The sequence below is a fragment of the Corvus hawaiiensis genome, chromosome 14, assembly GCF_020740725.1.
Source record: "Corvus hawaiiensis isolate bCorHaw1 chromosome 14, bCorHaw1.pri.cur, whole genome shotgun sequence".
NCBI classification, from domain to species: Eukaryota; Metazoa; Chordata; class Aves; order Passeriformes; family Corvidae; genus Corvus; species Corvus hawaiiensis.
In genome coordinates, this window is record NC_063226.1 from 22,581,302 (window position 1) to 22,597,750 (window position 16,449).

Sequence of the window (16,449 nt, forward strand, 5' to 3'; positions counted from 1 at the left end):
CAGCTTCCCCAGGCAGCTCTGACTTTGTAACATCAATTTCTTCCCACTTTTCCCAGCGGGATTTGGCTGAACATTCCTTGTGTGGCTTGCACAGAATCTCAGCTCACAGCAGGCTCAGCCTGGACACGCTGCTGTGTCACAAAGGGACCTTCATCCAAACCAAAGCCACCCCACAAAGAGGAAAGGGAGCAGGAACGTAAGAACTATTTGCTTCCATAGCCATGAACGTTAAAAAATAACCAAAAACAGAAGAGGGTGACCAAAATATCCTGCTCAGCACCAGAACCACCATTTTCAAGTGCTGAGCTGACCTTTAAAGCACAGTACCTGGCTTTGCAAATGATCTAAGCAAAAATAGTGTAAGTAATAATAATGTAAGCAGGGATTTAAGGGACTGAGGTTTGGCAAAACTGAGCTGAGAGGGCAACAGGGTCATTTTTTGACACTAACAAACTTGGGTTTAGAAACATCACTACTGCAGTGAATCCTACAGATTGCTTTTATATAAATATATGGAGAATGAAGGTATCTGTAGTGTGGTGAAAACCAGCTTCTGTGCTGGGCAGACACCCCTGCAGTGAGGGAGCACAGACCCAAACCCAAGCCATCCGGTCAATAAATAATTTAATGAAGTTACAGTTCTGCAAGAAACATGACAATGGCACCTTCCCGGGCCCCAGCCTCACCCCACGGGCACGGGAGGACACCCACACCTGCCAACCATGAGCCACAGCGCCCCAAGGGCCACTGGAATGCCCCAAGGGCCACTGGAACGCACAGATCTTCACAGAAGATATTCCTGCAGGCCCAGGCACGCGGACACCTTCGGGTGGGGAGCACGGCTCCGGGCTGCCCCCAGCAGCTCGTGCTGCAGGGACCATGCATTGGGGGAGAGCCCAGCCCACAGGTACCAAACACCACGACATGGGGATGGTGGGATGAAGAGGGAGGCGGCAGCACAGCTCAGCTGCCAGTCCCGAGGATGACTCTGGTGAGATGAAGGCAGCTCTCAGAAGGGGAGGCGCTTCAACTGCTCGTATGTGATAAAAAACTGAAGGGAACGTCAAGGAATTGGGACAGATGTGAGGCAGCTGCCTGGCAGGGTGGGCAGAGCATGCAGCTGGGCTGGACATCCCAGGGAGCTCCTTAAACCCACCCACGGAGCTCCGTGCCCAGGCAGCACAACCCGACCTGCCCAGGCAGGACAGAGCTGGGCACAGGTGCTGCCAGCAGCAGGGACACGGACCCAGAGCAAACCCAGCCCTGCCCAGACCACTGGGAGAGGGAGGTGGCTCCAAGCCCAGACTGGGAGCTCTTCACAGTCAATTCCCCACCAGTTTCAGCAGGCAGCATGGTCGGGGTCAGCACACAGCAGCACTGGCCGTGCACAGGGTCAGCACCTGCCTCAGCAGCGGAACATTCCCCACGATTCCCTCCCAAACAGGAGCTGACCCAGGAGCCTCCTGCAGCCCAGGCCAGGGAAGGTCTCAGCCAAGCCCCCAGAGGCTCTACAGGAACCATCAGAGGTGCCCAGTAGGGTCCCCAGTGCAGCCCATCGGGGTGTCAGCCCTGCCCTGCCCTTCCCAGCTGGGTTCTCCCCGTGTCCCAGGGAAGGATACGATGATGTTCCAGGGACCCAGACGAAGCCAGTTGGGCCAGAAGCCTTTGTAGAGTGCAAAGAAGCCCTCGCTCTTCCATGTCTGGGAGGAGAGACAAGTGGATGAGGAGACACATCAGGCCCACGCCCTGCCCACCCCCCCAGTGCCACGCGTGACACTCCAGCTGCTGCAGGGAGCAGACAGGCCCGTGCGAGTGTGTGAAGCACCACTTACAGCCTCTGAACCCAGCTAACTGCATCACGGCCTGAATTCTGTCCCAGGAGGCTGGGAGGATGCTCAGGCTGACAATGGCCTCAGGGAAGTGACTCTGGGCCCTCTCCTGTCTCACTGACGACAGGCTGTGTCACTGTAGGATCTCGCTGCTCCCATCAGCATGCTGCTGGTGCCTGGCCAGCCTCCCAGGACAGGGGTGTGCCCACCTCTCCCCTCACCTTGACGAGGCCATCCAGAGTGCCCTTGTAGAGCTCCGAGCTGCCCACGATCGCCCGCTGGTTCATCATCCGCGTCCGCACCACGTCCACGGGGTTGGAGGCGATGGCCCCCGCCAGCCCGCACGTGAAGCTGGAACTGCACACACCAAATCAGGGCAGGGACAGCCCTGGACACGGCCACTCCTGCTCAGACAGGCACTAAATACCTTCCCCCGGATTTTATCAAAGGCATTTGGCAGTGAATGTGAGCTGCACTACCTGCTCCTACCTGGGAAAGGGGCAGCGGCAGACCTGGAGCCTGCAGAGCTCAGGGGAGGGAAATGCTCAGCTCAGCTAATCCAGACCCTCATCTGAGCCCACAGTGGTTCCTCAGGGCACTGGCAGCCCTGCAAGGGTCCCAGGTGCTGCCCAGGTGACACAGACCTGAAGGCATCCCCTGGGAGCGCACAGCCTTCCCACCAGAGCAAACACCTCTTTGGGAAGGAGGGAGGAAGAGCAAAGGCCCAGAAGGGATCACAGAGCTGCCAGTCTCCCCCTCCACGGAGGGTCCAGTGCTCCCCACCCTCACCCCAAAGCCAATGGAAGCACTGCAGCATCTGCAGCTGAGGAACGGGAACATGAGGTGGAAAAGGACTTTGGTGTTCTCTGCCAGCCCTGCCCAGAGCAGGCTGACTGCAACACCTGCTCTGGGTCCTGTCAGCTTCGTGTCTGTTCCTCTCTCAAGGCTCTTACAGCAGGGGCTGCAAGGTGACAGGGTCTGGCCAGGTGAGGACTAGGGACTGGAGCAGCTTTTGAGGGACTGTTACAGGTAGCCACACACAGGGATCTCCTGCCCGGTTCATACCAGGGCAACAGCATTTCTGTCATCAGCCAGCTGAAACCAAGCTGGCATTTCATGTCACCAAAGGACTTCTGCCAGGTCCTTCCCCGAGGAGGTCTCTCTGGGATGTGGGGATGGATTAGTGGTGGCCTTGGCAGTGCTGGGGGATTGGCTGGACTCGATGGTCTTTGAGGTCTTACCCAGCCTTAATGATCTCACACCTGCTGCTGACTCTGAGCTGCTCCAGTTGACTGGGCAGGTCCTCTGGAAGCACCAACCCTGCTCCCTGCAGCTCCAGAGCACTCGCTCCATGGCCTCTCCCAATCCCACCAGGCTCCTCCGCTTCACACCCCCCCAAGCCTGCAGCAGGGACTCACACGAAGTGGGCAAAGATGGTGTCCCCCATGAGGCCTGACAGGATCAGATGCTTCTTGGTGATGTCGTAGACTGGCAGCTCCACCCCCACCACGATTGCAGCTCGCTGGGCCGTGGGGACAACACCCTGTGGAGAAGGGACACTGTCACCAACTGCAGCCACACCCCCCAGCTCCTGGGGCCTTCTCCTGACAATCCTCCCTGTACCCTCCCTGCAAGCACACCAACTGCATTAACTCCACACTGCTTCCCTCCTCGCAGCACACGGGAGCCAGGCTGTCACCCCCTCACCTTCTGCACCAATTTCAACACTGAGAGAGACTCTGCCCCACCAAAGCAGCAGTTTAAGGAGCCAGGAGGGGCTCCAGGTGCTCCCTGCTACAGAACAGCAGGAGAGCACCTGCTTCCTTGAGATTTCTGTTAGTTCTGACGCTGGTGGGGGATTCTGGGAGTTGGTGCTCACCCTCCAGAGGCCTCGGGTACCTTCCTGCTGGTAGATGTCGATGAAGCTGCCAATCATCCCGCCCTGGAACAAGCTGCCCTGAGCCTGCATTCGGATCTGAAAGGAAGTGGAGAGTCAGCAGGAGGACATCAACACCTGTCCTGACAGCAGCAACTGCCCAGAGGGCAGGGATGGCAGGGACAGCAGGGACAGCAGGGACAGCAGGGACAGCAGGGACAGCAGCTCCATGGAACTCCTGGGAGAACAGAGCAGCTCAGAACACACGCTGCTCTCCACATCCCTCCCCCTGCAAACCACATGGACAACACAACGCTGGGAGCAGGCATGGGGCAGGGACAGCAGCAGGGTGGGAGCACAGGGACATGAGGACAAGGCCTTCCCACCCTGAAAGCAGTCCCTGAAGGAGGATCTACACAGGGAGAAGAGTGGGGAAGTTCTCCAGGCTCTCTCTGCCCCAAGCAGGGCTACCCTGAGCCCAGGGCCCCAGGCAGTCCCCACTGGGCTCTGCTCACTCCACATAACAGGCAGGCCCCTGGGGCAGTGCCAGCACAGTGACCAAGGGGACAGGAGCAGCTGGCTGCCACCCGCCCACCTGGCCCAGGTCAGACAACACAGCCTCCACCCCTCACCAGGACAAATGTCATGATCTTTGTTGCCCAGAGAAGCTGTGGCTGCCCCATCCCTGAAAGTGTTCCAGGCCAAGTTGGACAGGGTTTGGAGCAACCTGGTCTAGTGGGAGGTGCCCTTGCCCATGGTAGAAGGTGGAAGGAGATGGTTTTTCATGTCCCTTCCAACCCAAACCGTTCCAGGATTCTGTGACCTTTAAGAGCTGTTTTTAAACATCTGTTAATTACTCTGGGCTTTGGTCCCCATTCATTAAACAACCCCAAATGAGCAGGACTGGTGGCTCAGGGAGCACTGAGCTGCTCCTCCCACAGGTCCCACAGCCAGCCAGGAGCAGCCCTTACCTTCAGCACATCTGTGGGATTGGCCAGTGCAGAGGAGATGACCCCCGAGACCACCCCACAGATCACATTGATGAGCAACGTTTCATCTGCAACCAAGGAAAGAAGGTCAGACCCTAATGGGAAGGGGCACAGTAGGAGGGAACAAGGGCTGGGAAGAGCAGAGCAGCTCAGTTCTTAAATCACACGGTGAAGCTGAGGGAGCAGGGCCTGGGCAGGTGCCACAGCCCGTGACAGGTCTGTCCCCACACCTGCCAGGGACAGAAGGTGGCAGCTGAAACACTCAGCAATGCACTCTCAGAGGGTCTGACTGATGAGAACACTGGGACATGTGAAAATTGTAAACAGTTATCTGAGATTTCAGTGTCCAGTGACACATTTCTCACAGCAGGGACAAGCCAGGACAGAGGCAGAGAGGGGACAACCCAGCGTTTCCCCTGATACCAACTGGATTTGCCTACACACAGCCACCTGGAGCCAGCTGAGGATCAAGACCAGGCAGGGAGTTAGATGTGATTAGTGCCAGGGAATAGCCCGAGATTCGAGGCCCAGTATTAGGATGATGGTTACATTGGGAAAAGGCACAGGCCTGTGCTGGTACTGACCACGACACTTCCCAGAGGACACCAGGCTGCCCCAGGCCTGTAGGGAGACAAACATTCAGGCATGGAGCTCACAGCAGAAAAGGCTGAACAGTGAGGGGGATGTGGGGCCTGTACACAGACAGAACGAGGCAGGGACAGGCGTTATTGGAGCAGAACAGCAGCCCTGAAAGGACCTCTGGAGTCACAGAATCACAGAATCTACTGAGAAGGAAGGGTTCCACAAGGATCATCCAGTTCAACTCCTGTCCCTGCACATGCACCCCAACAATCTGTGCCTGAGAGCACTGTCCAAACGCTCCTGGAGCTCTGGCAGCCTTAGGGCCACAACCATTCCCTGGGGAGCCTGGGCAGTGCCACAGCACCCTCCGGGGAAAATAACCTTTTCCTGATACTGAACCTACACCTCCCCTGACACAGCTCCATACCATCAGTGTGCTGCATTTCGCCTGCCCATCCTGCTTTCCCAGGCTGGAATGGTGTTACAACATTCCCTCCTATCACACCAGGGATGAAAATCTCACCTGCAGATCTTGGTGCTCCCTCAGGGTGCACCCACCAGACTCGTGCTGCTCCACTCCCCAGGCAGGAGCTGCAGAGGGCACAGGTCAAGGGCACTGGTGGAACCTCACCTTTACAGTCAGGCCCAAAGCTACAGATCTGAACTGCACAATTCTCATCCAGAGGTTGTCCAGAGAAGCTGTAGCTGCCCTTGGATCCCTGGAAGTGTTCCAGGCCAGGCTGGATGGGGCTTGGAGCAACCTGGGATAGTGGAAGGTGGTGGCACTGGGTGGGCTTTAAGGTCCCTTCCAACTCAAACCATTCTGGGAGTTGTTCTAAGTGCTGCATCCCAGCACGAGGACTCAAAGACTCCAGAGAGAAGACAGCAGACACTCACTCCTGAAGCTTCCAATCCCTGTTACACATCTGCTGTACAGCTGGAAGGGGATGTCTCCCTGAGACGAATCAAAAAGAGATGAGCCTGAGGAACGACACCTTGGATTTTTGGTTCTGAGGTGCAAAGTCTCAACAGCACAAGAGGACAAAGCCCCAAGCCGTGCCAGGGGAGGTTCAGGTTGGACACCAGGAGGAATTTCTTCATGGAAAGGGTGGAAAGGGCTGCCCAGGGAGGTTTGGAGTGCCCATCCCTGGAGGTGTCCAAGGAAGGACTGGAGGTGGCACTCAGAGCTCTGGGCTGGGGACAAGGTGGGCATCGGGCACAGCCTGGACTTGGTGATCTTGGAGGTCTTTTCCAACCTCAATGATTCTGTGATTCTCCTATGATTCCATGAAAGGAAGGAACCTGGCTGGAGGGAGGTATTTGGGCAGGGACCACAGGCAGTGCAGAGCACAGTGAGGTTCCCATCGGGATTGAAACCAATCCTTGCTCTCACTGGCAAACAAAACCACGGCGCCCAGTAATGGAGCTCCATTCCTGTGGGAATCTTGGGGTGGGAAGGACAGAGCAAGGAACGAGCAAAACAAACAGCCCAGAGTGTGGGGAGCTGGGAGGTGCCTGTGCAGCTGCTCCCCAGCACCGACCTTCCATGCGATCCACGAAGAGCCGCTTCAGGCTCTGGTAGATCCCGATCTTGATGGTGCCATAGGACGCCTGTCTCAGCAGTGCCGGGGCGATCCTGAGGGGGAACGGACCCTGAGCATCCCTGCGGGCCAGCACGGGCCACTCCCCCCCGCCCGCAAACTGCCGGGGCCGGGCACGGCCCTGCGGCGGCTCCGAGAAAGGCAGCCGTGCCCGGGATAACCCGGGACTGCCCCACGCAGCCCCAGTGCCAGGGGATGGCACCCACGCATCCCCGGCCTTGCTCCCCGCCTCGGGAAAACCGGGAATCTCCGCTCAGGGGTTCAAGGCCGAGAGGGATCCCAGGGGAGCGCAGCAGCGTGCGGGAAATGGGGGGGGCCGGGATGGGCAGGGAGCGGGGGGATGCCGTGACAGAAGGTGGAAAAGGGGACCCGGGCTGGGGAGGGGGTGCCAGGACAGAAGCAGGGCCGGGGTGGGCGGAGGAGAACTCGGGATGGGTGGGGGAGACCCGGGGAAGGCAGGGGAAGATGCCGGGGTGTGGGGGAGGTCCCGGCGTGGGCAGGGGGAGGACCTGGGGTGGGCGGAGGGGGATGCCAGGATGGACGGGGAACCCGGGACGGGCTGATGGGGACGAACGGGACAGGCGGGAGGCCAGGACGGGCGGTGGGAGACCCTGAGCCAGAGGGGAAGGACACGGGGCCGGCAGCGGGGCGGCCCGGGTGGGTGGAAGGAGGTGCCGGGCCGCGGGGAGGAGCCGTGGCGGATGGGTGGGTGTCTCGGCACGGATGGATGGGGGTCCCGGGGGACGTGGGAGCCGCTGCCGATGGGCCCCGGCCCCGACGGGCCCGGCCCGGTGCTCACCCCGAGTACAGGGCCCGGCCGCCCTCCTCGCGGCAGATGCGGAACAGCGCGTGGAACATGCCCCGGTACCGCACCTCGCGGAACCGCGCGTCGGTGCTCTGCCCCTGCACCTGCAGCCGCGTCTTGGTGAGGTCCACGGGGAACGTGCCTGCGGGGACAGCGGCGGCAGCGGCGTCAGCGCCCGCCGGTACGCGCACGGGTCCCGCCCGGCCCCGGCCCCGCCCGCCCGGCCCCTGCGCCTCACCGAACTCGGCCACGATGGAGGCGAGCCCGCCATACACGAAGGGTTTCCAGTTGAGCGCGGACATGGCATGGCGGGCGGACACCGCCGCGCGCGCCGCCGCCACCGGGCCGGGACCGGAACCGGAACCGGAACCGCGACCGGAACAGGGCTCGGCCCCGCCGCGCCGCGCGCGCCCCCTGCCGGCCCCGGGACGGGGGAGCCCCGGAGCTGCCCCCCCCACCCCACACCGGGCGTCCCCGGGGAAGGACTACCCCCTTGCGCCTGGAACGGGCACGGAGCCGGCCCGCAGGGCGTTCTCGTTGTAGGAACCGGATCCAGGTAAAGCCCCTCCCTTCTCCGCCCTGTGACTCCCCCACTCCAGCGTTCCCGGTTTTCCAGCCAAATAAGCCCAGAAGCAGTGTAAGAAAAACAGATGCCACCTCCTCCGTGGCCCAGGGACAGGAATGCTGCTCCCGGGACCAGCTCCTCCCTAACAAGAATTTTTATTAAGAAAACTTTAAACAAATCCACGGTAAATCACCCCGACACACTGGTGCAGCCCTGCGGCTCCATCGTGGAATCCAGGAGATGCCAGGTGGGCACAGGGCCCAAACCCAGCCCACGAGGCCAGACAAGACACCCAGAAGCCTCTCCCCCCAGTGCAAGAGGGGGACATTGTCCCAGGGATTTAGGGAAGGGGAGCATCCTGCTGCTCCCAGCCTCCGCCTCTTGACACCCTCCTCGGTCGCAGGACAAACCCCTGTCCCAGCCGGCAGCACAGGCAGCGTGGAGAGCCCTGGCCCAGGCAGGATGAGAGGCAAAGGGAAGCTCCCAGGGGAAGGGTCCAGCCGTGTTATCCTGGGAGCTTGGAGCAGGTTTGGGCAGGCTCAGGGCCTCCCTCGCCCCAAACGCTCACCCAGAGCTCAGCAGCGGCCGGAATCTCTGCCAGAGCCCCGCTCCCTGTGCCTGGAATGGGGCTCCCGGGATCTGCCTCCCCTGGGGGACGCGTCTTGCCGACTGCTGTGCCCGTCCCCCCTCCTGCCAGCCTGTTCCCTCTTCTCCCGCTCTTCCCAGGAGCCGCTCTGGCCCCTCTGCTCGTGGCAGTTCTTGTCCCCCCTCCTGTCCGAGTGCCGCTGGCGCCGCCGCTGCTCCTCGTCCCGCTGCGTCCTGCTCCCGGCGCTCCTGTCAGCGCTGCCGCCAGCACAGCGCTCGTACCCAGGGTCCTCCTTCTCCTTCTTGATCTTGATCCTGGGATGCGGCTCCTCCGCGCTCGCCCGCTTCCCAGCTTGCGGGCTCGACTTCGACCGTTCTGCTCTGCTCCGCTGCTTCTCTGGAATGAGGGGTCACACTTTGGGATGGACCAAATTCCAGGAGCACCTCACTCCCCTGGGCTCTGCCTGCCACCATGGCACCATCCCAACTCCTCTTCCACTACGGATTCTCCCTCTCCACCCCTTTCCCAGCCTGCTTCCCCTTCAGGGAGATCCCTTTCCACTTCCAACCATGGCTTTTTCTCCTCCAGTTGCAGCCATCCCACTTCCCTCTTTAACACTTACATCATGTTCTTTCCAGCAAGGCGGGGCATTTCCACACCATTTGGAATGCCAAGAACCTCCCTTTCATTGCCCTTCCTCAGAAGTAGTGTGACCCACTCTGTGGAAATTACCTCTCCAGACCCAAGGACTCTTTTCCCTCTTTGCTCTCCTTTTCCTCTCTCATTTTTTAGCATCTCCTCAGCACTCTGGAGCAACACCTTGTTCCCACCCTCGCTTTGTGCCCATTTTCCTTCCTCCAGCCTTCTCTCCACTCACATTCAAGTCCCCAGACCCTACCATGGGCACTCCCCACGTGGGATCCAGCCTGCCAAGAACACTCCTCACCTTTCTGCTTTTTCACGGGCACATCCTCATCCTCTGACAGGGAGTCAGACGAGCTGTGAGGTGGCGTTTTGACCCCGCAGCCCTTGGCATGGAGGGCTCTGGTCACGTCATCCCAGTCCTCGGACTCCTTGGGGGGCCGGTAGTTGGCCACATGGTCCACGCGGATGGTCCGTCCCTTGATCTGCAGGGCCGGGCTGTCACGGGCAGCTCCCGGCTCCCGGGGCTGCTGCCCGTGTGAGGCAGCACTCAGGGAGCCACGACAGCACCCGAGCTCCACTCACCTTGATCCCATTGAAGTTGTCCACAGCCAGGATGGTGCTTCTCTGGTCCTCATAGCACAGGAAGCAGAAGCCCTTGGACTTTCCGGTTTTCTTGTCCCGCACGAGGTTGATGTTGACGACCTCGCCGTACCTGTGACACACTGTGAGCACCCGCGGCAGCGCCCGCGGCGGCGGGGCCGGGGCTACGGCACTTACTGAGAGAACACGCAGATGACATCGCCCTCCGTCAGCTCGTAGTGCAGCCCGCCTGCAGGGAGAGGGGAAGGGAGGGAGCGAGGGAAAGGGTCAACAGCACCGGCCCCGCCGCGCCCCCAGCCCGCTCCGTACCCACAAAGATCCAAGCACTGTCCTTGTACTCCGCGTGCCACGACACCGCCTCCTGCACGCCTAGCTCCGCTTCCCGCGCGTTCAGCTCATTGATCAGCTTCACTTTGGTCAGGGGGCTGCGGGCGAGGCACCGTCAGCATCGGGACCGGCGGGACAGACCTGAGCCCGGCCTTCCCCCCACACAGCCCTCACACCTACTTCATGGCGGCGGCGAGGCGCACTGCGCCTGCGCGGCACCGCCCCGCCCCGAGCCGAGACGGACGTAGCCGAGAGCAGCCGAGTCGACCGATTATAGCCGAGTTGGGCCGAGCGTGGCCGAGTCGGGCCGATTGTAACCGAGTCAGGTCAATAGTCACCGAGAGTGCCCAAGCACGGCCGGACAGGACCGATTGTATCCGAATCGAACCGACTGTAGCCGAGCGCTACACACCGAACCGGACCGAGCGTGGCCGAGCCGAGCCGATTACAGCCGAACTGGGCGATTGTAAGCGAGCTCTGCGGGCCGAACCGGACCGATTGTGGCCGAGCCGAGCCGAGCCGATTACGGCCGATTACGGCCGACCGGGCTAAGGCGCAAAGCAAGAGTCGGAGCGCAGGGGGCTCAGAGCCTTTATTGGGGTCCGGGCGGGTCCCGCTCAGCAGGGGCAGGAGCCTTTCCCGCTGGCCTCGTCCAGCCGCCGGGAATGCGGCTGGGGCTGCGCCGGCCAGCCCTCCGTGTCCCGGCAGGGCAGCGAGCGCTGCGCCTTCAGCCGGCACACCAGGCACATGAAAATGGCGTCCACGTTCTGGCTCTCCTGTGGGTCCTTGGCCGAGGTCTCAAACAAAAGCATGTTGTGAGCGTCGGCGAACTTGAGGGCCAGGCTGGATGGCACCTGGATCAGGTCTTTCAAGTCACACTTGTTCCCCACGAGCACCCTGGGGACGAGCGGGGGCACCGCGTGCCCGTTGCACTCCTCGATCCACGTCTTGAGGTTGGTGAAGGAGCTCATCTTGGTCACGTCGTACACGAAGACCACGGCGTGCACGTTGCGGTAGTAGTGCTCCACCATGCTCTTCCGAAACCTCTCCTGGCCTGCCGTGTCCCACACTTGCACCTGGGAAGTGAAGCAGACAAGGAAAGAGGCTACAGGAGTGCGGAGCATGGCCCTGGCAGGGCCATGGGAGGGGGCTACAGGAGGGCTTCCAGCTGTCCGGCTTTTAGAGAGTCCCAGCATGATTTGGACTGGAAGGACATCCAGTCCAACCCCCTGCCATGGGCAGGGACACCTTCCACTATCCCAGGCTGCTCCAAGCCCCGTCCAGCCTGGCCTTGGACACTGCCAGGGATGGGGCAGCCACAGCTGCTCTGGGCAACCTGTGCCAGGGCCTCCCCACTCTCACAGGGAAGAATTTCTTCCCAATATCCAATCTAAACCTGCCCTCCTTCAGTTTAAGGCCATTGTCCTGTCCCTCCAGGCCCTTGTCCCAAGTCTCTCTCTGGCTCTCTTGGAGTCCTTTTAGGCCCTGGAAGGGGCTCTAAGGTCTCCCCCAAGCCTTCTCTTCTCCAGTTGAACAACCCCTGCTTTCCCAGCCTGTCTTCAGAGCAGAGGGGCTCCAGCCCTCAGAGCATCTTTGCAGCCTCCTCTGGACTCATTCCAACAAATCCATGTCTATTTGTGCACAAAATCCTACGCCATGAACAAGAACCCTGACAATTTCACAGAGGAAAAGAGAAAATGAGGAGGGGGAGCTACCCTTTGTGTAGGAGCACCGCGGGAGGGCCAGGAGCTCTGTGAGGATGGGTGAGAAGCCAACAGAGCTCGTGGGAGAGGATTAAAGAACAGAACATCACGGGTGACATTGCAGGGGGTCTCTGCTATAGACCACCTGGCCAGGAAGAGCAAGCAGATGAAGTGCTCCGTGGACAGTGAGCAGCAGCCTTGTGTTTGCAGCCCCTCGTTCTCACAGAGAACTTCAGCCACTGCAACACCTCCTGGAAGGACAGCACAGCAGGGCACAGGCAATCCAGAACATTCCAGGACACCATCGATGACAACTGACCCAAGTGACAGAGATGCCAAGAGGCCTCTGGGCTGGATAAGCAGACAGGGAGGTGGATTGGGAACTGGCTGAATGTCTGGGCCTAGACGGTGCTGGTCAGTGACACCAGGTCTGGCTGAACACTGGTAACCAGCAGGGTACCCCCAGGGTCAGTGTGGGTTCTGGTAATGTTTTGCAGCCTGGAAGTGGCAATTTCCAAATTAATCCATATTGCCCTGTACCCATGGAGACAGCACATGCCTCGGAGGCTTTCCAATTGAAAAACGCTGGCAAAGCAGAGCTGCTGCTCAGTCCTTTCAGAGCCAGTCTCTCCCAGGCAGAGCAAGAGAGGGAGGGTCCCTCTCCCACCTCTCACCTCCTCTCTTGGATACATATCCCAGGAAAAGGCCGGTTTGCTGCACTGCCTCCCACTCCTGCCCACTGGAGCTCAAATAATATCCAAAGGTAGAAAACCTGGCAACATTTTCCAGATAGTGGCAGCAAACAGGCTCCATGCCAGCCTGCACCACAGCTCACACTGGCATGGCTCCGTGGGGCTGGACAGAGCTGGGGAGGGCAGGGAGAATGAGCACCTCTAAAGAAGAGAGGGAAAAACATTCATGGACAGCCTAGAAGCACAACTAAAGCTCTCACCCACCAACACAAGCTCTGGTTTCATTGAGAGTTCAACTTTGGATCAGCCATCTGTCAGTACAGCGGCCATGTTTGTTCTTCCAGCACCAGCCTCGGAGGCTGCGGGTGCTGATCCCCCACAGCCGGGCAGGCCAAGCTTCACCAAAACTCTGCTTCCGGCTGGTTTCCTACCAGTGGCAGATTTGCTCTGACACACCAGCCAGAGCTCTCCAGGTCTGAGCTGATCATTCTTTACAGGTGTCACACCAGCCTTCATAAGCAAATTCATCCTGCCCCAGTCCTGCTGCAACCGCAGCTCCCGGTGCAGCTGGGAGCAGGTTCCAGCAGCGCTGTCACAGCAGCCGAGCCTGCTGCCGCTGGCCTGTGTGAGCTCTCGGCCTTCCAGCGTGGCTGCTGCCAGCCCACCGCCCTCTGCCCCCCCCAGACCCCCTGGCTGTGGCACAGAGTTCTGTCCCCCATCCCTCCGCAGCTCTACCCCTCCACTGGTCCAGTGTCCGGAGCTGGAGCCACCCCAATGCTTCGAGGATCCAGCTGTGCCCATCAGAAGGGTGGCGGTGACTCACCCGGAGCCATCGCTTCTGGTCGCTGCAGCCTCAAGCCAACCCCAGAAATAGTGACAAGGCAGCAGGGACTGGTCCAGGGGCATCTCTGCAACACAGGGACGAGAATTCTTCCCTGGCCCTGTTCCCTCCCTCCAACTGGGAAGAAAGGAAAAGCCCCCAGGAGGGCTTTGGCAAGAGGCAGCCCTGGAGCAGGGCAGGGATGAGGAGCGGCTGCCATCGCTGCTGGGGCTGCTGCCGGCCAGCTCGGGGCCGGTGCGGGGCCCAGAGGGGACAGAGCAGGGCTCACCGAGGATGGAGCGGGGCCCGGTGTGGAACCCACAGAGGGCGGAGCGAGGCCCACCAGGGCCGGTGTGGGACCCACCGGGGGCTGAGCAGGGCCCTCTGGGGCCGGTGTCACCCAGCCCGGAGCCGGTGCGGGGCCCACCTTGATGCGCTCCCCCTCGATCTCCACCGTCTTCTCGCGGAAGTCCACGCCGATGGTGGCCTCGGTCTTGCCGGGGAAGGTGCCTCCGCAGAAGCGGAAGGTCAGGCACGTCTTGCCCACGTTGGAGTCTCCGATCACGATGATTTTGAAGATGCGGGTCTGCACGTAGGGCTCCAGCGCGGGGTCGGGGCCCGGCGGTCGCCCCCCGCCGCCGCCCGCCGCCATCCCTCCCGCACCGCTGCCGCCTCACGGGCTCATAGGGGAGCGTCGCCCCGCGGACCGGCACCGGCACAGCCCCGGATAGCGGCACCGGCACCGCTTGTCTCCGCCCCACGCCCCAGCTACGGCACAGCTCGTCCCCGCCCCGCGTACCGGCACCGGCACAACACGGCTCCACCCCACGCACCGGCACCGGCACAGCCCCGCGCAGCGGCACCGGCACAGCCCCGCCCCACACACCGGCTACGGCACCGTACGGTCCCGCCCCGCGGACCGGCACCGGCACAGCCCCGCGCACCGGGACCGGCACGACACGGTTCCGCCCCACGCACCGGCTACGGCCCGGCCCGGCCCCGCCCCGCGTAGCGGCACCGGCACCGCGCGGCTCCGCCCTGCGCTCCCCGCTCTGGCAGCGGCACCGACCCCGACCTGGCTCAGAGCTCCGGCCCCGGGCCAGCCCTGAGCCAAGCCGCAGACCGGGCACCGAGTGCCTTCAGCCCGGGCCGGCGCGGGCATCCCCAGCGGAGCGGCGGCGACCGGCAGGGCTGCGGGCAGCGGGCCTGGCCCCTCCCGGGAGGGAGCAAGAGACAGAGCGCACAGCGAGGCGGGACCGGACACCGGGGGACACCAACATCCGCACGTTCCCCGTGCCAAGAGGTGTCAGCGGGATCAAAACCAGCGGGATCACAACCAGCGGTGCCAGAATGACCCTCTCCATGTCCAGCTGGGCAGCCACAGCCCCCGTGTGCCAGCATGAGAGACCGGGAAGGGGCTGTGTCCGTCCTGTCCCCAAGGAACAGGGCAGTGGGGAGCCAGCACCCACGGCACGAGGGCACGGGGGCTGCAGCAGGAAGGACGCACACAAGGATTGCAGGATGGGGGGGAGCAGGTGGCAATCTGCAGGAGGAGCGGAGAGCCATGGCAGGAGGGGATGAGGGGACTGGCCTGGCCTGGGACAGCATCAGGCTGTGGCACAGCAACGCTGCCATGGGGACCGATGGGAACATGGGGCAGAGCCCCAGCGGCTGCATTGCTCCTGCTCACACAGCCCAGGCAATCCCAGAAGAACTCATAGCCCCTCAAAATGGGCCTCTGAAAGATGACTCCTGCAGTGCCAGCGCTGATAGGACCTGGAGGAGCCGGAGGCTGGGAAGGATTTATCAGAGACCCCCAGTGGCCACCACCACCCCAGAGGGTCAGTGCTCAGCTGCTTCCAGCAGCATGGACATGAAACAGGGTGCACTAAGCCTTGCAGCAGGTGAAAAAGCCTCAGGAAGCCGAGTCTGATGAAACACATCCCCCCATTCCCATTCTGGTCACGTCTGCAGGTCTGCAGCGCTGAATGAGACCCACTGTCTAACCATGGCATCGTCCTGCCCCCAGAATAAAGAGCAGCCACACAGCATTGTCCCCATTGAGGCTCACTCAGACTTGTTTTGGCCCACAAAGGGAGCTCAGATGAGAGACCCAATAGATCCATGGGCATCACAGCCCCACAGAACCATTTCTGACCATCCCCAGCTACTTCTGACCTGGCCAAAAACCTGTGGATCAGAAGTGAGATGAGGACATTAACTGCAGAGCAACCGCTCATCCATCTCCCTGTGCAAGGAGACAACACCAAGGAGGCCCAGGACCAACCCTGTCCTCAAGGCTTGCTTGCTCCTCCTGGATGTCAGCCTCAATGTCCACCCAAGAAAGGGTTCCTGGTGTGAGCAAGGTGGGAGCTGCTGTCTCTCCGGAAAGGATGGCTGAGCAGTCAGTCTGCCACACCCATGGTTACAATGGCCTCAGCAGAGCACCTGACAGCTCCTCACACCAGACAAGGCCAAGGAAGGAAGTGTTCCAAGCCAGGTTGGATGAGGCTTGGAGCAAGCTGCTCTAGTGGAAGGTGTCCCTGCCTATGGCAGGGGGCGGAACAAGATGGGCTTTACATTCCTTTCAATCCAAACCAGACAGGAATTCATTCTATGGTTCAGTGAGAGACACAGGCAAGGGGATTGTAGTGGAGCCCCAGGACTGTGCAGGAAATTTCCTGTTTTAAGGTGATAAATATTTGCCTCAGTTGCTTTTTACATCCCATAAAATACATCAGGGCATAAGAGCAGCAGTGTTCAAACGCGAGGCTGTGCCCTTCAGTTCAGTCACTGACTCGGCTACTCAGGTGTTCCGAGGGTGCTACC

The 16,449-nt window shown here is 61.0% G+C and overlaps 3 protein-coding genes across 3 annotated transcripts; all 3 read right to left on the minus strand.

The window, feature by feature from the left end:
* Window positions 1-607: 607 nt before the first annotated feature.
* On the minus strand, window positions 608-8,053 carry SLC25A14 (solute carrier family 25 member 14). Its single transcript, XM_048319245.1, has 9 exons — window positions 7,921-8,053; window positions 7,677-7,824; window positions 6,818-6,912; window positions 4,677-4,762; window positions 3,709-3,804; window positions 3,248-3,372; window positions 2,051-2,186; window positions 1,620-1,700; window positions 608-1,051 (listed from the first exon to the last, which is right to left on the minus strand). The coding sequence occupies exons 1-9, from the start codon at window positions 7,982-7,984 to the stop codon at window positions 1,010-1,012; spliced, it is 873 nt and encodes a 290-aa protein (XP_048175202.1). The 5' UTR covers window positions 7,985-8,053; the 3' UTR covers window positions 608-1,009.
* A 290-nt stretch (window positions 8,054-8,343) lies between these two features.
* On the minus strand, window positions 8,344-10,809 carry RBMX2 (RNA binding motif protein X-linked 2; the record flags this gene model as incomplete). The annotated part of the gene is made up of 6 exons (XM_048319242.1): window positions 8,344-9,229; window positions 9,780-9,960; window positions 10,061-10,190; window positions 10,256-10,307; window positions 10,388-10,503; window positions 10,586-10,809. Coding segments are annotated over 6 exons (1,110 nt in total), but the record flags the coding sequence as incomplete, so codon positions are not given.
* A 171-nt stretch (window positions 10,810-10,980) lies between these two features.
* On the minus strand, window positions 10,981-14,605 carry RAB33A (RAB33A, member RAS oncogene family). Its single transcript, XM_048319002.1, has 2 exons — window positions 14,048-14,605; window positions 10,981-11,481 (listed from the first exon to the last, which is right to left on the minus strand). The coding sequence occupies exons 1-2, from the start codon at window positions 14,270-14,272 to the stop codon at window positions 11,023-11,025; spliced, it is 684 nt and encodes a 227-aa protein (XP_048174959.1). The 5' UTR covers window positions 14,273-14,605; the 3' UTR covers window positions 10,981-11,022.
* Between the last annotated feature and the right edge of the window lie 1,844 nt (window positions 14,606-16,449).

Coding starts and splice junctions, on each gene's coding strand:
- SLC25A14 (XM_048319245.1), bottom strand. CDS start 7,984: ATGTCCGCGCTCAACTGGAAACCCTTCGTGTATGGCGGGCTCGCCTCC. Junction 6,913..7,676: donor GGCCGGGCCCTGTACTCGGG/GTGAGCACCGGG, acceptor GTTCCCCCTCAG/GATCGCCCCGGCACTGCTGA. Junction 2,187..3,247: donor ACCATCTTTGCCCACTTCGT/GTGAGTCCCTGC, acceptor TGGTGTGTGCAG/TTCCAGCTTCACGTGCGGGC.
- RAB33A (XM_048319002.1), bottom strand. CDS start 14,272: ATGGCGGCGGGCGGCGGCGGGGGGCGACCGCCGGGCCCCGACCCCGCG. Junction 11,482..14,047: donor TCGAGGGGGAGCGCATCAAG/GTGGGCCCCGCA, acceptor TTCACTTCCCAG/GTGCAAGTGTGGGACACGGC.